Below are 25296 nucleotides of genomic sequence, written 5' to 3'. Positions count from 1 at the left end.
TAATACTTTCAAGTCAAATTATACCATAAGATCTCTGGCAAATCTGAAATAAGTGGTTTATAGTTCTGTTTGTAACAAACAAGCGAGCATAGGGGATTTTCACTGTCTCTCTCTCTAAAAAGTGGTTTTACTCTGATGCTAAGACAAATGGAACAAAAGTGGGGGGAGTGCATGATTTGGAGAGAATAGGACATTTTTAGCACAATTTAGTACTAAGTGCAATTCTTTCCCCTTATGTTTGCTTAACACAAAGCAAATTCAGGTGCAAATCTTTTCCAGACTTTAGGAGGAATAACTAATATTATACAGTAGCCACAGGAGATTGGTAGTCACCAGGATGATGGCTGGATGCATGAATTTTGACTGGGACTTAGTAAATAATAGGAAAATATAATTTTTTTTAGTATTATATTTAAAATATCAGCAATTTTGAATAAATTATCTAATGAATATTATTTGATCAGTTCTAATTTTGACACATGTTTCTCAAGGTGATTCCAGGTCTCATAATTAAATATTTGGGGAACTAAGTTGTGTCGTGAATAGAGAGGGGAAGGTGATCCATGAGAGGTCTCTTGCTAACCAAAATACTTTAAGCAACTTATAGAACATAATAAAGACATAGTCTTTGCCTCTGGGAGCTTTCAGTCTAATTAGACAAGACAGAGAGAGAGACGCACAGATTAGTTGAGGTGATGTTTGTGATGCTTCCCAAAGGTACTCAGAGTTGTGAGGCACCTCGCTACCATCTGCCCTTAGTGTGAGGAAGCCTTGTCTGTGCTCACCAGGGGTCAACTCCCTGACTTCCCCCTTCACAAGCACTCCACTCTCAGCCTATCCACGCTGTCCATTTACAGGTTAGCAAAAGGCATGCTCCAACCCTCAAGCCCCGTAGAGTCCCCAGCCCCTGATCCACCAGACAGTCCCAGAATTCCCAGATCCTCTGCTCTCAAAAGAACAGTATGTGGATTTACTGTGGCTTTAGGAGAATGAATAGAGTCTCCAGGGTGTGGGAGCTGACAGTAGGAAGAGGCAGCTGGTTTCAGGTTAGATAGATTGACCTGTATTAAGATTCTCTGTATATATGTTAACTATATGTCTAATAAAAACTGCTGTTAAGTTACTAGCAATGAATTATTAGAAAGACTAGTGTTTTCTATTCAAGTACTCTAACACACAGAAAAAGGAGTGGGCTAAGTGATAAAAAGAACTGGAAGAAGTTATTTAAAAAAATCCTGAAGTAAAAGTTATTCAGGAGTGAAAAACAAATTTAAATGAAAGAAGATGGATCCATTAAGAGTTCTCACATTTCTAAAAATGTCAAGAAATGTTGAGGAAAAAAATTGGAAACAGTTTAAACAAGAATTTGATTTGTGAGGGCATCAGTATCTACTCATAAAGAAGATGTCCAAAATGTTGGCAATCTTTTTGAATATTGCAGCAATTTAATTATATAATTTGTTTGAGCTTAATATTAGACAACAATCTTTAAAAATGTGAGGAATACTGTTTACCAAAAAGAAATGAAACATTTGAAAGATTTTGAGTTTCACTCAAGAAATCAAATGGAGGACAAGACTTTCAAATAATTTTCAACAGATCTAAAGAGAAGTCAGATGGGTAATTTCCAAAATCAAAGTCAATTATCAGAAATCAAATTGTGATGGGTATAAAAGATATCAATGTAAGAAAAAGACTGTTAAAAGAGCCTGCTAAATCTGGGGGAAAAAATGCAAATATGCCAAACTGCTGAACTTAATCAATGATTGCATATTTCAGAAAGAAAACAAACTGATGTGAATACAGACTTAAGAAAAAGTAAAGAACAAGTCTAGGGAGGAAAACAGAGTGAAAGTATTATAGTTAAAACGTATGAGCATATGAAAGAATGTTCTAGTTATGGAAGGAGGCACAAACCTAGACAATGTCCAACATATGGTCAAACCTGCCATATCTGCAAGAAATAGAATCATGTCGCAAAAGTTTGCAAACAGAGAAGTCTGGAAACACTTAGAAATAGACATTTAGTTCATAGTTCAAAAGTCTCAAAGAGGATACCAAATAAGTAATACAGAGCTTCAATTGTATTTATATGATTCAAATTAGAATATCAACTTTTTAGCATTTATGAAGTAACCAGTATAATTGAAGATGATGATATATTTTAAATACATTTCCTGTAACAGAAAGCTTAGCAACAGATTACCTAGGTTTTTTCAAGATTATAAGGAAAGGATTAACTATAAATATCAGTCAAATTTGTATCAAATGAATTTTTATGTTAGAGGATCGCATCAACTACCTTGTTTGAAATACTAATGTAGAAATACTAATGTAGAAATTGGGCTCAGAAATCACAATTACAGTGCCATGACTAATAATGGTCAAGTGTGTAGATTAAATTGGAGATATTTTCAATAGCTACCTGCAAAACCAGACTCAGCTGAAAGAAGAAATTATATAGTACAGCAATCCATCTTGAGGCACATCATTTGCCTTTATCTTCAAGGCTTTAAAAGAATATAATTTTCTATAGAGACACACACGCATCTCCTTATGTATTATTTGCACATACACTTCACAAAGACTACGATGACCAGTGTGACTCAGGCTTTCAGTAGAGATTTTACGTAACACTCTTGGGGGAACTAGTATGTAAATACCAGACTCGGGATCCCTGTAACCCTAATGCACCCCTCTGCCAGCTGGCATTAGGAGGTCCTTTGGTCACAATGTTAAACATTCATCTTGTTTGTTCCATCCCCCCTTTTCCCCTCCTTCCTCTTGTCAGTGCAAGTGGCTCATCCACCCTCTTTCCCATTGCCCCTCCATGTTAAATATGGCTTTGTTCCATGCTCTCTGCACCATTATAGATTTAAGACTAATACCAACATAAAAATAATCAGCCATGAGATGGTGCCAATATTGTTTGGTGTTGAGAGGTAGATAGATGACTCTTGCCATGGAGTAGAAAGGCATGCTCTGGCATGGCTCTGGGGGGTGAAGGAAGGGGCCCTCATGGCTGGTCCTGTCTCTAGAGTGGCTTTCACAACATGTTCAGCCTTAATGGTGTATCACAGCTAAAAAACTGGATACGTTCTATAATAAGAGATAATACATGCCATTAGATATACCACTAACATTCTGCTAACATACAGTATATGCCATAAAATGCAGCAGTCCCTATTGCTTTGATTGGGAAGCTAAAATTTTGGATTAACTGTTGTGAGCCTGGCTTTCCAGCACTAATGTAATTGTGACTTGTGTCATTTTAGCCCTCGTTAGGATGACCTACTATACAAATGTAGGTTATTCTTTTTGATAGCTGGAGCAAGACATCTTACCTAAAGATATATGCTTAGAGACATCTTATATGGGATCTCACCACAGAGATGTGCAGTAATTTCTCAATGGCAGAGTGGACAGGGGAAGGAATTGGCTGGCTATGGAAGAGCCAGGGATGTGAGCAACAAATCCATGGAATATATGGAAGGATTGCTCAAGAGTCTGGTTTAGCAAGAGTGGGTGGTAGCAGAAGCTCGTGAATGAAGGTTCTTGGCGGAGGGTCAGGGCTAGATTTCATCCCCCTTTAGTCCTGTATGGGTTATTCACATTTAGCCTGTCCTCTCTGACTGCGTTTATGATGGATTTCTCTGCAGCCAGAGTGCATCCTTTCTGGATATTGTAATGAGATAGGTGTCATGGTATAATTCCCCACTCTGAACCTTAGCGTCCAAAAGATGGGGTAGCAGCATGAATTCCTCTAAGCTCAATTACCAGCTTAGTACTTGTAGCGCTGCCACCAACCAGGAATTCCAGTGCCTGGTACACTTCTGGTCGCCCAAAACCTTGCCTGGGACCCTCTCAGCTCCAGATCCTCTGGATTATACACATAGGGAAAGTAAACCCTTTCCCCACCGTTGCCTCTCCTCAGGCTTCCCTCCCTGGGTTACCTGGAAGATCACTATGATTCAAACTCCATGAATCTTGAAAACAGTAGAGGGAAAATCACCTTCCCCTCCCTCTCTCTCCCCCTCCCAGACTCTCCCTGGTAGAGAGAAAAGTAATCCTAACACAGAGAGAAAAAATACCTTTCTCCCCCTTCCCTCCTTTTCCCCCATCCACATTCCCTGGTGGATCCAGCCCTCTCCCTGGTGGTCTCACCAGAATAAAAAAACAATGCAGGTTCTTAAACAGAAATAGCTTTAATTGAGAGAAAGAAAAAACAGTAAAAATTATCTTTGTAATTTTAAGATAAGAATTGTTTACAGGTCTTTCAGCATGGGACACTGGAATCCCCTCCCAGGCCTACAGTATACAAGTAAAGTTTAAAAATCTCTTCAGCAAAAATACAAATTTTGAACTCCTTCCAGCCAACATACACTATTGCAAATAAGAAAACCAAACATAAGCCTTTAAACTCGCCTTATCTGCCTAGCACTTACTATGCTAACTTTAAGGCCTGTATCGGAGAGACTTGGAGAAAACCTGGTGCACGCTTGGTCCCTCTGAGCCCCCAGAGTGAACAACAACCAAAAACTAACAGCACACACAAAAACTTCCCTCCCTCAAGATTTGAAAATATCCTGTCCCTGGTTGGTCCTCTGGTCAGGTGACAGCCAGGCTCACTGATCATGTTAACCCTTTACAGGCAAAAGAGATATGAAGTACTTCTGTTCTATTAACTCTTACTTATCTGTTTATGACAATAGGCGTGGTCATCTTCTAGATGTTTGTCAGAAAAGATCACTCCCTACTGATCTGAAGGAAAGCCCTATCCATCTTGGATTTCATCCAAGCTATTCTCTGTGGTGGCACTGAGCTCCACTTGATAGTGGTAGCTTCAGTACTGGCCTGTAGTGCAGCACAGCCCCTATTATGACTGTCTTTTGGATTGCATTAGTGCTAAGCAGCCGCAACTGGAGACGCATTGTGTTAGGCATGTACAAACACATAGTGAGAGACTGTATTCCCCAGATTTCTTGTAGTCTTAGTGGACAAGACAAATAAAGAGTCAGAAGGGAAACTGATTCACAGAAAGGTGAAGTGACTTGCAGAAGGTTACGTGGGGTAGGTTCCCAAAGGAACTTGAGCATGGCAATGCTAAAAGTCTCCCTGCTTAACTTAAACATGCCTAAAAAAAAAACACCTCAGTTAGGCACCTAGCTTCTTATACAGAGCATGGGAGACATAGGCCCCTTACAGTGGGATTCACAAAAGCCAGCATGCTAGGCAGCTCTTCCCCTCAGGTAGTCAATGGGAGACATTAAGCCAAGTGGTGTGTGCTCAAAACTGCCCCTCTGTCGGAGATAGATGCCTATAAAATTATTTGGAGCAGAGGGACTGGAGGCCTTTGACTTCCTAAGCAAGTGCTGCAACCATCAGCTAGTCTTTTGCTCTCTTTTGTTCTTTTTCCTTCCACACCTTCCCAGTGATTTGCTCATGATTTATCCAAAGTGGAACAGCTTCAACAGGAGATTCTGAGGGAGCCCCACATCAGGTCTCCAGTGCCCAGTCCACTAGATCATGCAATGTCACACTGAACAAAGACATCATAAAATCATCATTTCAGATTCCCTTTTGCAGAGATTATTGGGTGGGAGCAGGGAGGACACAGTCTCTCCCCCTTCCCCACTTATTTACTTTCTTGAAAAAAGAACAGAAACTATGTAATAAAATACCCTTGTCTCTAGATGTGAACAGAAGAAGCTCCATTCAGGTGTGGGTGCTGCTTCTTGTATTCTGTTACCTATCATGTTTGTTTGCAGAATTATATATAGCAAGAAGGATTGATGCAACAGGAAAACATATGGAACACAAAAGATTTGATGCTCAATCACTATAGAATTTCCCTTTCCAGGGCTGCTCTAATCAATCCTAGAAAACTAAGATCCAGAAAAAGATACAATAGTTACAATTAATGAATTCTACAGAAGCCCTTTCTCAGCAAGATCAGACATCTTTCTCTACTTCAGTCAGTCTCTGAGATGCCTCTTTGAAGTGGCACAGCCCTCTGAGTGGCTGCTATGACATACTCAGGACGTTGACTGACCTGGACTTTGAGCCACTAGCACTTCTTTGCTGGCGATATCTGAATTTCTTATGTTCTGAGATCTTTTTTATCTTCTTTTCTTTTGACGTTTGTTACAAAGTACAAGGTTAGTTTCCTCCTGCTCCAAGCATTCAAAGGAGAGACACCTTTCCCCAAAGCAGCCTAACTTGTAACTTCAGTTTTGTATGTACAGTCATTTGCCCCTTGCAAAAGAGAGACCTTTATGTATGTAAATAGCATATTAATTTACAGATATGGGTAGCTAAATACAAAATTGTTGGAATAAATTATTGTGGGCCAAGTCTTTTGGCCCAAGTGAAGGTTGTGGGAAACCCTGACGGCAGAGAACTGCATCGTTAGCACGCTGCGGAAATATGCCCTTTCAGGGCTCTATCTGCCATACTGTGGCTAATGCTTGAGGTACAGGATAGGCTAGATCAGGGATGTGTGGCTCTCTGAACAGTGTCTGTGATTCTGTTGCAGGGGAATGGGAACATGTGAGCCAAAGGCAACTATAATCCTAAGGGTGCAGCCTGTTTGGAGAGACTTCTGTTTCGATCCTGGAACTGGTTTGCATAAATGCTGTTTACCGAAGTGTTGTGTGTAGGAATTTGAATTGCAGGCATACTTCTACAGACTGAGTTAAGACCCCTTTGAAAACGTGACCGAAAATGTCTTAAGTAAGCAATCTCTAAAAAATGGGACTGCCTCCCTGGATACTTCAGAAAACCTGTCTTTGAGTAATTGCTTGAATAAAACCAGCATAGTGATTTTGGTTAACCAGTGTTGCCTCAAAAAGAGGCAGTTTTGATCCTGCTTCCTTTTGACATATAGCCAGCCCCCTCAAGTACTATGGATTTCCTGTAGATTACCCAGCAGGGGTAAGGAACTGGTTAACTACACTGGCTATCATAGTCTTATTTAGATACCCTTTCCTCACTGAATATAGGCAAACTGTTTAAATTCATATTTCTGTGATGACTCATGATGATTTCATTTGTAATTAGAAAAAAAATGATTATGAACTTCGGTAACAGCTTTTAGTTTTTGGAGGAAGATCATGTCTTTATAACAGAGAGGAAGCAAAAAGCTTGAATGAGGAGCAATGTGTATTGTTAACTAAGATTATTACAAACTTTCTATGGCATGAGTTAGTAACAAAATGTTCAATTTCTTTTTCAAAGGTTTTGAGATGTGTGCATAAAATCTACAATGCACATTTTTTTTACTTCTATATTTAGTCCAATACACTTTTTAATGGCTGATTTTATTTTTGTGCGAAGATACAAAATCTTGCTTTCATTTCTTTGTGCCTTTGAATTCTCATCACAATACATTGTATTATGAACTTCATGAACTCAGTACACAGTCTTATAGCACCCTCTAGTGGTTACCAACCTGCACAACTCTTTCAAAAGACAAGTGTTGGAGCTTGAATTCATAGTCACTAAAAATCATGGTCTTAGTCAGTGCTTAATTTGTAATGAAGGAGGTGCAAGGGCTCCAGCAATTTTTTAGCTTTCATAATTGACGTGGCAAGCCCAGAGGTGCTGGGGCTCAGCCCTGACACAAATTAAGCATTGTCTTAATAAAGACACTGGATTTATGGCTAATTACTACACTCTGTAACCCACTAAACACCCCCTCCCTGCCCCCATTTTGTCCTATGACTACAGGCCACTCTACCTTGAATGGTCCCTTAGAGTGTGTGCTAACTACTTATGCTAAACTATCGGTTTGACTTTGTATTTAGCTGTGACATTCTGAATACCTTTCCCAGACTTGAAGAAGAGCGCTGTGTAGCTAAAAAGCTCGTCTCTCACCAGTAGAAGCTGGTCCGATAAAAGTTTTACTACCACACCCATCTTGTCTTTCACAGTACAAATGTAATATTCTGGTTGTTAAAATGACCTCTTTTGGTTAGCCTTCCATCACTCACCTCCGCTTGACCCTCTTTGCTCAAAATAAAAAGGAGAGAGAGAATTGAGAGATGTCTATGAAGCTTATAACACAAAATTCCATAAGACACAAAGCATCCTTGGTACAAACAAGTACATCCCCAGTGACTTTATTGGAGTTCTGGCAGGACTGAATTAGAACCACAGTATTTATTTGCTGTACCCCTCATTCTTCCCCCACATTCTTCTGTTATCTCTTCACTCACTCTGTTGTCTTATAGATCTCTGCCCTGAAGAGCTTTCTATCTTCTTAGGGCACGGCTACACTTGCAGATGTAGAGCGCTGGGAGTTAAACCAGCCTTCGGAGACCGCAGCAGGGAAAAAGCTGCCGTGTGTTTACAGTGTCAGCTGCAAGCACACTGGCATGGCCACATTAGCAACTCTTGAAATGCCACAAAGAGGCATTGTGGTGGCTATTCCAGTGTGCAAATGGCTGCTACGAGCTTTTCAATGGGGGGGGGCGGGGCTGAATGCGACAGGAACTGTTTTTTTGTGTATGTGGAGGGAGACACAGTGTGTTTGGGGGGGGCAGAGAGTGTGTCAGCATGCTGTCTTGTAAGTTCAGACAACAGCAGACCCCCCCACACACACACACGCACTCACAACAGCAGCATTCCACACTAACGGTTTGCTTTGTCCCGGAGTAGATAAGCATGTCGGCTATCAGAAAGAGAGCTTTGAAAGAGGATAGCTGCACGCCTGCAGCCGATTTCAAAACAATGAGAAAAATGCCCACTTGACTTCATGGGATTATGGGACATTTCTGGAGGCCAATCACAGTGCAGTAATGCAGCACCTCGTCCACACTGACGCCCGGGCATTTCAGTTGGGATGCAGCAAGCTTTATGTTTCTCACGGAGGTGGATTACCAGTAGTGCTCCAGCTGCAGAGTCCAGGCACTCTACGTGCCTTGCCAGTATGGACATCTCAGGAGTTATGGCGCCTGGGGCTGCTTTAACGTGCTCTAACTTGCAAGTGTAGCCAGGCTCTTATACAGCACCGTGAAATCACAGTATAAACATCTCACCAAAAGTGAAACTGGTGCACCTACCATTACCACCCATATTGACACTCATGGGTGCAATTTTTTTTATTTGTTTTATATAATATGCCTTCCCCAATTCCTCCCCCCACTCCCATTTAGACTTCTCTTGCTATTTCTCTGGCCTGTCCTCCTTCCTGCTGCTGTCTCTTTTACTCCACCAGCCTCATTACAGCACCCCCTCTTAGGCCAAATTCTGCTCCTAGTTGTAGATTGACTTTGAAGGGAGCCCCTCACTTTTATCCCTTTTAGTCTCTTTGGCTGACTGCTTCCTCATTCCTTTGCTCAAGGTCTCACTGCTTGCCCCCTTCCTGCCCCCTTATGCCTCCCTAGTTAGATTCAAAAGTCTTTTGTGCTTCAGGCATCAACAACATTACATACCCAGTTTAACTTTGAGAAAAGACTAATTTCCTAAGTGTTATAAATGAAAGCCCAGTGTTAAAGGAAGTTCTATTTGTTGCTAAGTGTTATATTGTAAGGTCTTTGGGACAAGGATGATCATTTATTCTATTTTTACACAGTGCCAAGCACAATGGGGCTCTGACCTGGTTGAGGCTACTAGATGCTATTAATAAATTAAACAAAATCTGTGGAGTTTTCTTCACTATTAAAAGTTCTGTTCCCTACAGGTTTTTATACCTTGCTCATCACAGTAGTATCTGAGTGCTTGCCAGTAGTGAAAGAAGCAATGTGACTACACATCTGTCACTTGTTTGTTCTCACCCTCTCCCCACAGAGAGAAGCGTGTGCAGTGGAGTGTCTTGTTTTGGTAGGGTGGTGGGTTTTTGCTATTGTTAAATGTAACTGTTGCTGTGTGTTTATATGAGAACAGACAAGGTCAAAGCAATGTGCCTTGTACTTGGAGTGGAAAATAATGAGGTATATGATAGTCAGCTCTTGGGGGAGTTCATTCTACAGTCTCAGATCATCCCTGGAAGGGGTTCTGTTTTCCACACAAACTTTATTGTTATTGTTCAGAGTTTTCCATCATGTCAGAGGAGCATAGTTGTTGACTGTGATCTTTGTTCTGAAGGTTTAAATCGTGCATTAGGTATCCTGGGCCCAGCTCATGATGATGTGTTTTGAAGATAGAGACCGAGACCTTGAACCCAATTTGAAATTCATGCTGTTGGAGAAGGCTTTCCAAACCTATGTGATCTTTTCAGGGAAGTAGAATGATAGTTCTTTGCAGCACTTGATACTCAGCTCTAATGCAGGTGATAGGCACCCAGGATTGATAAAGCCATGTACCATCCTGGATAGTTTTTTGGAGTGGGATTTGGCAGCCTGAATGGTAGCTGATAAGAACGTTCTCTTGGCCTGTAATATAGACTCAGCAGAGGCGTTCAGGAATTTGTCATGTTTCATCCTGTCTGAATCATCCTTTGTTTTCCACCATTGGTGCTTGAGTTTCCACTCCTCTCTTCAACCAGTGCAGGCCAGAAAACCAAAGAGATCTGTGTGGGTAATGGGGAGGATAGGGCCACTGGTGGGCTAGGGTATCAGTGGTGCTCAGTGGTTTGAGCATTGGCCTGCTAAACCCAGGGTTGTGAGTTCAGTCTTTGAGGGGACTAGTTGGGGATTGACCCTGCTTTGAGCAAGGGGTTGGACTAGATGACCTCCTGAGGTCTTTTCCAACCTTATGATTCTATTCATTGTAGAATGGTACACATCCTGTAGGTTGGGTGTTATTATCTTTAGTAGGCTCTGGAATTTGTTGGGAGTCTGAGTGTTTGTGGTTTAATCAGGATCACTGGTCTTTCCGCGTTACCTAAGTGCTGGAAGCCAAAAAGGAGTTTGAAGAATAGCTAGCCAAAAACTCAAAAGGTAATAAAAATGTTTTTTAAGTACATCAGAAGCAAGAAGCCTGCTAATCAACCAATGGGGCCCCGGACAATCAAGATACAAAAGAAGCACTTAAAGACAATAAAGTCATTGCAGAGAAACTAAATGAATTCTTTGCTTCAGTCTTCACGGCTGAGGATGTTAGGGAGATTCCCAAACCTCAGCCGTCCTTTGTAGGTGACAAAACTGAGGAATTGTCACAGATTGAAGTGTCATTAGAGGAGGTATTGAGATTAACGTGATAAATTAAACAGCAATAAGTAACCAGGACCAGATGGCATTCACCAAGAGTTCTGAAAGAACTCAAATGTGAAATTGTGGAACTATGAAACATGGTTTGTAACCTGTCCTTTAATCAGCTTCTGTACCCAGTGACTGGAGAGTTAGCTAATGTAACGCCAATATATAAAAAGGGCTCTAGAGCATCTCAGCAATTATAGACCCGTAAGTCTAACGTCACTACTGGGCAAATTGTTTGAAACAATAGTAAAAGAATAAAATTGTCAAGACACATAGAAGAACATAAATTGTTGGGCAAAAGTCAACATAGGCATGGCTACACTGGCGCTTTACAAGCACTGCAACTTTTGCGCTCAGGGGGTTGAAAAAAACATCCTGAGCGCTGCAAGATACAGCGCTGTAAAGCCTCAGGGTATGGCTGACACTTGAAACTTCAAAGCACTGCGGCGGCAGCGTTTGAATGTGTGTGTGGTCACAGCTCTCCAGCGCTGCACGTAAACCATATCCTCTATGGGTGTAGCTTGCAGCGCTGTGGAGCCGCGCTTACCCAGTACTGCGGCACTGATTACACTGAGGCTTTACAGCACTGTATCTTGCAGCGCTCGGGTATTTTTCACACTCTTAGCGGCGAAGTTGCAGCCGCTGTAACGCCGCGCCCAGTTGTAGCCATGCCATCTTTCTGTTAAAAAAGAAATTCAATGTCTTACTATCAGAGTATATTGAAGGGCGGTCAAACAAACATATGGACAAGGCGTTCAGGATGGAACATAGAAACTACTTTTGTACTTAGATTTCCAAAAGAAGCCTTTGACAAGGTCCTCACCAAAGGCCTTACATAAATTAAGTTGTATGATTAAGAGGGAAGATACCTTTTCATGGATTGAGAATGGTTAAGACAGGAACAAAGGGTAGAAATAAAATGGTAAAATTCTCAGAAAGAGTGAGGCCTAACTAGTGGGTTACCCCAAGGGTCAGTCCTAGGACGCAATCCTATCAACTTATTCATAAATGATCTGGAGAAAGGGGTAAACAGTGAGGTGGCAAAGTTTGCAGATGATACTAAACTGCTCAAGATAGTTCAGACCAAAGCAGACTGTGAATAACTTCAAAAAGATCTCACAAAACTAAGTGATTGGGCAACAAAATCACAAATGAAATTTAATGTGGATAAATGTAAAGTAATGCACATTGAAAAAATAACCCCAACTGTACATACAATATGATGGGGGCTAATTTAGCTAAAGGAAGCAGCACATGGCTGCTATTTGTAGGGTCCCTGCATTGGGTCCCAGAGTAGTGGGTAGGTGGGCCCAGATCCTGCCACTGAGGAAGTGATCTAAGCCCCAAGAAGGTGATAAGATTCAGTACTAAAAGCCCAAGAAAGGGGCTAGGATTTAAACAGGCTTAGAGATGGGGCTGAAGACCCTGGACAGGGCCAACCGTGGTGGACCTTTTAGCCTGGAAAAGGTTCCTTCATGTATTTATACTGTGTGTGACTCGGCCAGAGGGTTGCCTGAAGAGATTAACAGACAACAGGGGGTGCTGGGAGCAAAGAGAGACAGAGAGAGAGAATGCAGGTTACACCTAACTGACAGAAGGTGCTCATGAGAGGTGAGTGCACACCCATTTCCAGATCATTAATGAAGAAGTTAAATGAGATGGGCTATAATCCTTCCCACAATTCAATATATTACTGTTTATCATTATTATTTGTTTATAGGCCTTCAGGAAGTTTTTAATCCATTTTGTATTAATACTGGGAGTAAAATGTTTGGGACATTGAATCAAATGCTTTACTAAATTCGGAATATATTAGACCAAGTCTTCTCCTGCCTGGGCAACTTTACACAGCACAGTGAGCACAAGGCAGCCCTGATACTGGCTTATCTGGCCACAGGTAGAGCATCCCACTATCCGCAGGTGGTGGACAGCCACCATAGTAATACTATCTTTTCTGCAGCCAAGATAAAGTGTATGTCCCAGCTATCATAGTGGTCCATTGGTGCTGTTGGCAGCTGGTGGAGGGGAGAGCATCCTTCAGATTAGACAAGGCTAAGGCAGAACCTCCTCAGAACTAGAGTGGAGGCACAGAACTGACTTAGTGCTCCTCATTCTCAGCTGATGCTCTAGCCAAGTATCTCTGCCATTTCCCCCTTCGCCTACTAATACTCTAATTCTGTCAACAATCAAAAAGCAGCTAAATTTGCCTGGTAAGGTGTGTTCTTTATTAACCCATCATGCCTTTTTTTTTTTTTTGGTCCTTTAGATGTTTTGTGATGTCCCCTTCTCTCCCCCAATACTTTTGTTATTTTACTAGTGACAATGATTAGATTTTAAGGGGCCGAGAGTCTTTGGATGTCTGAGCTGATCATCAAATCCTGTCCAAAATTTAAACAAAAATATACAGACCTCAGCATGTAAACAATACCTATAGGTCAGACTAGCTGGATTGTTAGACCTCTGGCTAAAAGAGCACTAAAGAGCTGGGCCAAAAAGGTAAGTATTTTCCAATGGGTGGAAAAGGGGGAAGGCTTCCCCATTCTCCACCCCCCACCTTTTCTACTGGAGGGAGAGGAAAAAGGGAGACAAAGTGAGGAAAAAATGTGAAGCTGAAACATTTTCAGAGACCAAAATATGTTCAGTTTTAAGCTTTTCAAAAATTTGACAAACTGAAGCTTTCACAAACATTTCTGTTTCACTATAAAGACATTTTCTACTGAAAAAAACACTGACAAAGTATTCAAGCAGCTTTTGTCCTCTGTCTCAGTTTTATTGAGACTGTTGGTGGATCAGCCCTCAGAGTTTAGAAGGCCTTAGCAGAGAACAAGATAGCTACACTACTGAAATGAGACTAGTAAATACTAATTGCAAAGGAAATATACCATGAAATACTGCCACCAGTAGGGCAAAATGTGCTCCATGAGAGAAAATGAGATGACAGAACAAACTTCTCTATAGGCAACCCAACTGAATCCTCTTACATTCAGCACTTATCCCAGGTAAAGCATTCAAAGTCAACATCAGCGATTTAAACTGAGGTGGAATTCTTTTGCCTCTTTCCCTTTTCTGAAATCCAAACAATTGAAGACTGCGTTTTCCTCAGAAATGCAAGCCTTAGTGGAAAGGCTTGAATGGAATTTTCATGATGAAAAATCTCCAGGTCTAGTGCTGTGAGTTGTGATGATAATGCTACATTCTATATATTCTGAAAACTGAATACTGTTCTATACTATCTCAATTATCTGCAAGACACAAAGAACTGAGCACATTTTTTCTTGTTATTGCCTCTGACTGGCTATGAACAAATAATCTCATAGAAGCTTCTATCCTCAATATCACTGAATGCAGGTGATAGTCTCTGGGAAAACTGAAAAGACTAAATGCTTGACATGTACCTGGCAAGCAGACTGGTTTGTTTCATTTCACATCACTTGTGAGATCTTTCAGCAATTCCAAAGTATTATGTAAGACTGCAAGATTTAATACGAACAACTGTAATGAAACAACTGTAATGAAACCAGCCATCCCAAGGCCTTGAATAGTGAATGCTCTAGAGACCTCAGAGAGGAGTCTATGGCAGCAGCAGTGAAACAAGCATACATGCCTGGAAAATTCATCTAGACCACCTGCTATAACTGTTAACTTGAAAATAATCCCTGAATCTCTTGCACATTGACTATTTTATCTGCACGTCAAGAAGTGCACCCAACTCAAAGTGAATTGTGGGAGTCTGATTGTAGGTAGATTGCTATGAAAGACTGAAAACTGTTTGGTTCAGCACACCATTTATAGGATTACCAACTGTGTGTAAAAGTAGTCATCTGAAACTGTGCTACAGCATTGAGGCAGTGACATTTTCCAACCTTAACCAATCAGGTACTATCACTGCAGAACCCACTACAGGCACCAATCAACATTTCACATAAAGCCGTATATTATTTAGACAGTCTAAAACAGCATTCTGGATTAAAGTTGCCGTAAGGTTTCAGAACTAAACAGAATCAAAGAATAATAAACTCTGGGTTGGTGGAGTCATCTGTTCATAAGTGTAAATTTGTCTATTACTATTAGATTGAACATGAAGTTGCATGAGAACGTGCATAAAATGAGGAATGTAGAATAGTCATGGGGGGTGGTTTTACCTCTGTATATGGCCCTGGTGAGACTGTTACTGGAATAGTGTCCAGTTCTAATGTTCACACTTTAAATACATGTTGGGAAAAATTGGAGAGGATACAGAGAAGAGCCACAAGAATTATTCAAGGACTAGAGAATATGAACCTGAGTGAGTCATATATTAAGTTAGTATGTTACACACCTTCTGTAACATTCTAGTGTTTCCTAACCAGTTCATTGCCAATGTGCTAGTCAGGGAGAAACAATTTCAAAATGTGGCCTTTCTGCGTTAGCAATAAAATGTTCCATATACAGAATCTCATTGCAACGAGTGAATGAGCTGAGGTTAGTGCAGGAAAGATTATGAAGATATTAATCCAATAACTTGGTGGCTATTAGAATTAGTCAAACATTTTAACATTGAGATTTTCATGAAAATTTTGAATTTTGACTAAAAATAAGATGGTATATTGGCAAAACTCTTCACCTGTTTTCTTCAACCATTTCTAGTTGAACTAGATATCTGATATGGGATTAGGTAGTAGTGATTAAGAGCATGGAATCAGGTTAACTGGGGAGGAGACCCAATGCCTTTGAACTTGATGGCTGTTACCAACAGACACTATTAGTCTAGATTAATTGTTAGTTTAAATAACTCTAGAACAAAACTTAGGAGACATAATACAGACAGAAAATAGGGAAAGAAACTATTTTCTATGTTAAATCAGTTTTTGAAGGTTGGCACTAACTGTTTTAACACCTGTTATTTTTAACCAATATAAACCATGGCTATTTCATTTTCTCTCTGTAATGTCAGAGTCTAGGTCCTTCTCTTTCCTGTACCTCACACCATCCTGACTTTTCCTCCACCTCATTGTCTCCAGAGTATTCTGTTTTTAATGGTTATAACTATTATTTTGTTACATCAACCCACTGAGATTACTGACTTGTAAAACTATGGTATGAAGCCTTAAGAGTGAGGAACGCTTTTGTAACATCCTTTCACCTACCCACTAACACCCTAGCCTTCAGTCCCAAAGGCCTAGACTTACACTGTGCCTATATATAGCACCTTTCCCAGAATCATAACTGTTTCCACATTCAGAATCGCTTCACTTGGAAAGTGATACTTTTGACACTTTTACTGAAGTTGTAGCATCATATAGGAATCACTGTCCTGCAAAGGACACCAACATGACCAGAAAAATTGTGTGCCAGTCCCAACGTGGGGTTAAACAGGAACTATTACTGGTATATCAGTTGTCTTCTTGCATGAGCTGGAGAGAGCGAGCATGTGTCTGTCAGAGAAAAATTGAGTCTTTAAATTTCCTTTCCCGCTCATTTTTTTATTTTGCACTTCAGGTCTACCCCATGCCTCCCAAGTTGTGCACGTATTGGCAGCTGAATTTACTCTCTGCTTTGTGCCATTGCTTAGATACTTTATGTGAAAGAGCTACAACTAGAAAAGTCTCATCATCTCTACAGTTCAGTCATGTAGTAATATGACCATCCGAAAGGTGGCGCTGTTGTACTATGTTTTCCACCTACTTTACAACTAACCATGAAGGTGACAGGTTTCAGAGTGGTAGGGATGTTAGTCTGTATAGCAAAAATAACGAGGAGTCCTAGTGGCACCTTAGAGACGAACAAAGTTATTTGGGCATAAGCTTTCATGAGCTAAAACCCACTTCATCTTTTCATGTCATATATATAAATTCACACACGCTGCTACTGTATTTTTCACTCTATGCATCTGATGAAGTGGGTTTTAACCCATGAAAGCTTAGGTCCAAATACATTTGTTGGTACCACAAGGACTCCTCATTGTTTTCATCTGTGAGGGTAGTGTCTGTGGATTTCAAAAGTATTCATCAACGTTAGAGGCAATTTGTTTTGAAATACCCCATCCTTTTGTTTAAAAAGCATGTATTTCTTTTAGTAGAATTTGTTTCGATTAACAGGAACTGTGGTAAAAACAAAAAAAAATCTACACAGTATTAATAAAAGAAAAAGACAGAGTTTGAAGTCAGCTGAATTGCATGGGTGCAACTGAGAAGAAACTTTGGCCTATTGTATGAAATCTATCCAGAGTCTAACCCAGGATTAAGTGACAGGTTTTTAAGCAGCCAAGAACATTTGGCGTTCTGGAAGATGTGAATTTTTCTTCATAGCTCCAGGTTTGGGCTGCTTGTTGCAGTTAAAACTAATATTCACTTTTTGACTTCCTTATCATTGTTAATCTGCTGTTGCTGCAGAAAGACAAGATTAGGCATAACTCATAGGCAGGTGGTAATATATCAGAGGTGAGACTCCTTCCACAGGATCTTACATTCTTATGAATTGATATAGATTTGTATGTACTGCATCAGGTAAGTCTGTGATGCTTACAATGCTATCTTAGGGACGTACGTTATAAGAGAAATATTTTGTAATTAACCCTTCTTTCTTCTTGTTTCAGACAGGAACAACCAGAATAACAAGGCAGCTTTCTTTACAAGCCCACTTAATTTCTAATTCTTTTCTGATTACAGTGGGAGAAACTACAGATGACAACAAGTGAAAGGAGGAAGATAGTCTGTTCAGTTACATTCCATATTATTGCTATTACCTGCGTTGTTTGGTCATTATATGTTTTAATAGATCGGACTGCTGAGGAAATTAAGCAAGGCAATGACAATGGTAAGTGACTTTATCTCCTTCATTGCTAACACAGTGAGGGAAACATTAGAAATGCAGTAGACAGCGAGGCACTTTTTATTTGTAAATATATAACAGGATTATAGGGAATTGGTTTGATGACAAAGCAAAGGACCCTATTCAGTTTACAAACCTGGTTTCTGCTGAATATATTTTCTTTCCTGCAGTGCAAAGAGATCACAGTTCAATGCGCGCATCACAACTACTAAACCATTCAGTTCATTCTTTTCATTTTACTTCAATAGCTGGACTTTTTTTTTTAAGCTACAATTAAAAATTGATGAGTGAAACAAAGTTCACTCAAGTTCAGTTCAGAGCATCGAAAAGATTTAAGCTGCCCATCTGACCTATTGAAACCTCTCTCTCCTGCAAAACTGGGGTAGAAATCTTGCAACAGGCTTTCTTAGAAGATTTCAAGCAAGTTAACTTCTAGTCCCAGCAGGAAACTCTGCATGAAATTCACCTAGTGTTGAAAGTCCTGTGCAGCCCTTAATGTGGGAATTAAGTATCACAGAGGTCTTTCCTGCATTCTCTGCACACAGCTAGATTTCATCCTTTGACTGCAGCCTTTATTGTGATATTTCAGCACTTCCAGTTCCAGTGGGAATGCAGACTTGCAAACATTGAGAAAAATGAGGGAGAGGGAGGAGTTACTGGAACAGTTTAGAACAGGGGTAGTCTATTTTTGTCAAAGTCCACATTTCTTCATTAACGTATAGGCAAGGTCCAGGATCCAGAAAAAATAATAAGTAAATAAAAAGATTGTGGGGTCTGTTCAAAAGCATCTGGCAGTCCAGATTTGGCCCGTGGTCCATCTATTGACTATCCCTGATTTAGACCCTTAAAAAAAAGTTTTGGTTATTATTTCAGTAGTAGGAGAATAGTACAATCCCTTCCTGGATGCCACAGGACTGTAGCCTCAGTGTGCTAAAGGGCATTTGAATGCAGGATTACATAGCTGATTTGTTTTATAGATTACAGTGGATTAATGAACTAAGCAGATATTGCCAACATGCATACAGTATACTACTTTAGTAGAGTTGAAAATACTATGCTGCTTTTAGTTACAAGAATCCATTAAAGAAAAAATTAACACATGGGAGCAAATCCTGGCTATGGATACACCGCTTGGCACTCAGTGAAATCAATGAGGAAATAGATTAGCACATTCAAAACTGCAGACAACTGCAAAGCTCCCATCGCCTACAGTGATGCAACACCAGGCCCACTCTTCTTCATATTGAAATTCAGAACTCTGATTTACTACCCAAAAAGCTCCACGCTAGCGAGGTAGCCAGGAAGATGGGAGCGGGGGCGGGAATCCTTAAAAGTATATTTCCCTATTTCCGCTTGGTGTACTTACTCCAGGGTCTAGTGAGATGACAGAAATATCTGATCAAAGGAGCTAGTGTGAATCAGCATAGCTCCACTGCCTTCAGCAGAGCTACAGTGATTTACTGTAGCTGAGGCTATTGCCTGGTGTGTAACTTTTCAAAACTAACAGCACATCTCAACAGCCATCACTAGTTGGTAGGATTTTCAGAAGCTTCTAAGTCAGTGTGTGGAGTAGCTGTCATTGTTTTAACAAGGAGACCATCCCTGTCACTTGAGTAGGAGTCCAACTGACTTTCACTGGAACATGTGCTAAAGTCACTTTGACTTTCAAAAATGCTACCCTGAAAAAGTCAGCACTTACCAGCAATTTCCATGATAGGGAAATCTTTGGTAATCAAACACCATTCTGCGATTATTTCAATGATTTTTCACTTACAAAGATTTTTCTAAGGCAAGCCAGTTGCATAAGCAGCAAAAACAGATGGTTCAGCTAGGGCTGTTGATTAATTGTAGTTAACTCACACAATTAACTCTGATTGATCGCACTGTTAAACAATACCAATTGAAATGTATTTAATATTTTGGATGTCTTTCTACATTTTCAAATATTTCATAGAATATCAGGGTTGGAAGGGACCTCAGGAGGTCATCTAGTGCAACCCCCTGATCAAAGCAGGACCAATTCCCAATAATCCCAGCCAGGGCTTTGTCAAGCCTGACCTTAAAAACCTCTAAGGAAGGAGATTCCACCACCTCACTAGGTAACCCATTCCAGTGCTTCACCACCCTCCTAGGGAAAAAGTTTTTCCTAATATCCAACCTAAACCTCTCCCACTGCAACTTGAGACCATTACTCCTTATTCTGTCATCTGGTACCACTGAGAACAGTCTAGATCCATCTTCTTTAGAACCCCTTTCCCAGTAGTTGAAAGCAGCTATCAAATCCCCCTCATTCTGCCCTCTTCTTGCCCCCCAGACTAAACCAATCCCATTCCCTCAGCCTCTCCTCACAAGCTCATGTGCTCAGCCCCCTAATCTTTTTTGTTGCCTCCCACTGACTCTTTCCAATGTTTTCCACATCCTTCTTATAGTGTGGGGCCCCAAAATGGACACGTTACTTCCAGATGAAGCCTCACCAATTGTCGAATAAGAGGGGAATGATCACGTCCCTCGATCTTGCGGACAATGCCCCTACTTATCGCCCAAAATGCTGTTAGCCTTCTTGGCAACAAGGGCACACTGTGACTCATATTCCAGCTTTCATCGTCCACTTAACCGTCTAGGTCCTTTTCTGCAGAACTGCCCTTCTTACCCTTGGTCCTAGTCTCTAACGTGAATGGGATTCTTCTGCTCCTAAGTGCAGACTCTGCATGTCCTTGTGAACCTCATCAGTTTCTTTCAGCCCAATCCTCTTTGTTTAGGTCCCTCTGTACCTATCCCTACCCTATCTACAACTCCTCCCAGTTTAGTGACATTACAAACTTTGGTGAGAGTGCAGTCCACACCATCCTCCAGTCATTTATGAAGTTAATTTCTATTACAACACAGAATACAAAATGTACACTGCCTCATTTTATATTTTTTATTACAAATCATTTGCCTGTATAGACGATAAAAGAAACAGTATTTTTCAATTCACCTCATACAAGTACTGTAGTGAATCTTTTTAAGTTGAACTTACAAATGTGATTATGTACAAGAAAAACAACGCATTCAAAATAAAACAATGTAAAACTTTAGCACCTACAAGTCCACCAGTCCTACTTCTTGTTCAGCCAGTCACTAGACAAAAGTTTGTTTACATTTACAGAGTACGTTGACTGCTTCTTATTACAATGTTCACCTTGAAAGTGAGAACAGGCGTTTGCTTTGGCGCTTTGCATTGAATTGGCAAAGAAGGGTACCAAGTTAGATACAAAATACTACGCACTCGACCCAAGAGTTTAAGACATCTGAGTGCATCCAAAATCTCAGAGGGAAAATGTGGGAGCATGTTTTCGGAAGTCTTAAATGAGCAACACTCAGATGCAGAAACTACAGAATCCAAACCTCCAAAAAAGAAAATCACCTTCTGACTCGGTGACATATTGACTTAGATGATGAAAATGAATATGTTGCGTTCTGCATTGCTTTTGGATCTTATTGCAGCAGAACATGTCATCAGCATGACCATGTCCTCTGAATACTGTTGAACGTGAAAGGACATATGAATTTTTTAGCCATCTGAACATAATATCTTGGACGTCTCGCTAGCAACAGTGCTATGCCAAACGCCTTTGTTCTCACTTTCAGGTGACATTGTAACTAGAAGCAGCCAGCCATTATCTCCTGCAATTGTAACCAAACTTGTTTGCTTGAGTAATTAGCTGAATGTCGCGAAGTGAGTGACTTGTTAGGCTATTAAAGCTTTTACGTTTAATTTGTTTGAATGCAGTTGTTTTTTGAACATAATTCTACATTTGTAAGTTCAAGTTTCTCTGATAAAGAGACTGCACTGCAGTACTTAGTATTTTTCAATTCACCTAATACATTTCTTTTGTTTTTTTTTCAGTGCAAATATTTGTAATAAAAATAGAAAGGGAGTACTGTACACTTTGTATTCTGTCTTGTAACTGAAATCAATATATTTGAAAATGTAGAAAACATCCAAAAATATTTAAATAAATGGTATTCTATTATTGTTTAACAATGTGATTAATCACGATTGTTTTAATTACTTGACAGCCCTAGGTTAAACTCTAATTACTGCTTTACTGGTTACAACTAAGCCTTGCAGTTGACCACCAGTGGATTCTAATCTTAGGGCTGACACCATATCCTTCTTGGAGTGCCTCTCTCTAATGTGACAAAGAAGTCACAAGCAAATTGTTCAATTTCTCTGTGCCTCAATTTTCCCATATGTAAAAGCTGGATAACTGACATACCTATCACCATTGCTGTGAAGCTTAAATTATCCTGTTTCACCTTGATCATGATTTGCACTCTATATGCAATAAAGATTTTTAAAGATCATCCATATGTGACTAATAAATTTATTTAAAGTATCTAGAAAGCAGCACTGATAGAGGCTTATAACGTGCAGTCTCAAAACTACACACTTGCATATTATGTATTAACACCAACACTGTCATCATTAGATCTGATGCAGTAATGCACAGCTGAGGTTCCCCCGCCATTTTAGTCATACCACTAAACATATGAAGCAGCTGCAGTGATGTTAATCATCATGTGATGATAAAGCTGTTCCCAGTAAGTGATTTTGCAAAGTTCTGAGACTAGTTCTAAGCTAAAGTGAATCATTTTAGCGTTACTGAGTTCAGATTCTCTGATCTGTAGCTTTAGTGTCATCACCAATGGAGACTCTTCCGCAATTACAATACGACCTTTCAAGAGTTTTTCCTGTTTTTGAACTGAGAGCAAAGGGTGCAATGAGCAAAAACAATACTAAGAACTGTAAAGTTCTTATTTAACTAAGCAGGAAAATAGCAATGTATTGATTTAGAGAAGGAAAAAAAAAACCTACAAAGAGAGAGAGGCATAAAGAACAAAAAAGCTGTGATGCTGTTTTATTCACTATGTGGATTTCTTCCCACTAATTTGCTATTGAACCAATGCTACAGCACCATACCAGTGGAACATAATGGTACTGTAGGTGCCACTGTTCAATGAAGTATAAAATAGTGTGTGCCAGGTATATTTACAGACCCTTAGAATGCAGCAAACTAGGCTCTAAAACTACAGTGCACCAAGTGACCATGTGGACCTTGCTACCACTCATTACAAAGCTTTGTGCATGGTAGCAGGGTCCACACAGCAACTTAGTGTGTAGCAGACCAGTACACTGTACATACCCTGGCTTGTGGCACACTTGAGTCTCCTTATAGACCAGCCATCAAACTTCAAATGTGTTAAATAAGCTTTTATTGTGTGGGTTTTTATTTATTTATTTGTCAGTAGTAGGGCCCAAAGCCCAGTGACCTGGCCATTTCAGTGTAGAAAATTACATTCTGCCTACTTAAAATAGATACTATGGCCACGGGTACAATCATAAACATGTCTGCTGTTTCTTTTAAGGACAGTTATCTTTCTGTCCTAGGACCTGATACTATTAAATCAAAACTCCTCTAATGTGCTAGATGTTTAGGGATCTGATCTTGTTTCTATGATCAAGGGAACAGCTGCTGTCTTCTACCATAACAGCTGCTCTTCATGTGTGTGACTGTATAGTTACGGTACAAAGAGCATTAGGGATCCTTTGAAAAGAATGTTATGTCAACATTATGCAATACTGGAACGTATAGGCTACAGAAAAGACAAGGAATCAACGAGACATTATAAAATGATGATGATACTAATTGTAACTTGTTTGTTTGAAAGGTGTCCTTGAATGGCCATTTTGGACAAAACTGGTTGTGGTAGCAATTGGGTTCACTGGAGGCCTAGTCTTCATGTACGTGCAGTGTAAAGTCTACATTCAGTTGTGGCGCAGATTGAAGGCTTACAATCGAGTGATCTTTGTTCAAAACTGCCCGGACACTGCTAAAAAACTGGAGAAGAACTCTTCATGGATTCAGAACTCTGAAACCAAGGATGCTGTGGTAGTACCAGTATCACAGACAGGTACAAACTCACAGCAATCAGCTGAAGAAATGACCTCTGAGGTCATGCCAGTTTGACAGAAGTGGCATTATTTCTTCATTGAAGGTGTGCGTGTTTTTTTACACCACAGCCATTACAGAAAGTAGAAACAATCATGCATTTTAAATAAAAGAACAAAACACCCTGACCAGGGAAATGGATACAGTGAAGTAACATGCATTACTTATGGAATGTGACCGTTCGTGAAATAGAATTCTCAGTCAGCCAGGTGTAGTGGAAGTGTAGAAAGCACAACAAATAACAATTCTAACAGACAGTGTCAAACAGACATGACAAAATGACCTTTTGAAACTGGATGACCAGAAGGAATTGGAAACAGACCTGCTATAACTGTTCTGTTACAGAAAACATCAACAACTTTCCATTTATTTGTTACCACTAGACATCCTATTCGCTAATCATCATCTTAAAAATACACTTCATGGTGACAATACTAAAAAGTCATTCGCATTCAACTTATATCAACAAAGTAAACAGTCCTGCACCATGTCACTCACTTTCTAAATCTCAAAGTAATCGTTAAATAGTTGAATGGCTACATTGGAGCCTGAATGTTTTGGCAGCCATGTGAGCTGAGGATATGTGAAGCACACATTCAATGCTTTTGGATAGATGTTTACTTGTTGAAATTGCTTATTTTGCAAAAAAAACAAAAACAAAAAAAAAAGTCTTCAAGTCCTCTAATTGCCTCAAACAATTCCTTGGTCCCATAAAATACAAGTATTATTTAGCCACAAGGCTAAAATTATTAGCTCTACATCTGGAACAACACTTTCAGTGCTGCTTATCTTAAACTAAAATAAATGACACTTGTTAAGTGGCGAATTAATGTGAACTCTGCCAATATATGTAGAAAGGATATATAGAAAGTTTTTCTCCAAAATGGAAAAAGACAAAAGTATAATTGGAGGCATTACAGGTTGAAGCATGCAGTACATTACAAAAGAATATGAAATGAATTTATACCCTCACACCCCTAGGAATGACAGTTAAAGATGGAGCGGGGGCAGAATTTTTTAAGAGTTCATGCTTCAGCAATTAAGGTAATCACAAAAGAACATACCTGGACCTATTAAAAGATGCCAGTATCGCCCTGTTCTGACTTGACTGGATAGTTCTCCTCTGTTCAGGATTGAGCGATTAGGGATTCAACAGTTCAGTTGTTAATTTTGTGTTTTGAGCATTTTCATGTAAAACTGAAGTGTGAATAATATTAAAGAGTGCAATAGATAAATGAATGTAGATAAAATGATATCCAAAGGTGAGTTACATAAAGAATTTTGTGATTCATTTCCAATTGCCGTGGTGTTTATTATTGGGACAGGCGAACAAAAGTGGCCAGAAGTAGCTG

At 39.9% G+C, this 25296-nt stretch overlaps 1 protein-coding gene across 2 annotated transcripts in view; it reads left to right on the top strand.

Annotated features, from left to right (window-relative positions):
* Window positions 1-24588, top strand: part of MARCHF1 (membrane associated ring-CH-type finger 1) — a 247434-nt gene extending 222846 nt beyond the window's left edge. For both annotated transcript variants that reach the window (XM_032802951.2, XM_075066354.1), the window contains 2 exons: window positions 17786-17933; window positions 23664-24588. In XM_032802951.2, coding sequence (XP_032658842.1) covers window positions 17786-17933; window positions 23664-23962 — 447 coding nt within the window. In that variant the 3' untranslated portion in view covers window positions 23963-24588. The remainder of the gene's footprint in view (window positions 1-17785; window positions 17934-23663) is intronic.
* Window positions 24589-25296: the final 708 nt, after the last annotated feature.

Source organism: Chelonoidis abingdonii, chromosome 5 (genome assembly GCF_003597395.2).
Source record: "Chelonoidis abingdonii isolate Lonesome George chromosome 5, CheloAbing_2.0, whole genome shotgun sequence".
NCBI classification, from domain to species: Eukaryota; Metazoa; Chordata; order Testudines; family Testudinidae; genus Chelonoidis; species Chelonoidis abingdonii.
Note: the sequence above shows the minus strand (reverse complement) of the source record. Positions and strands in the feature narration are given on the sequence as shown.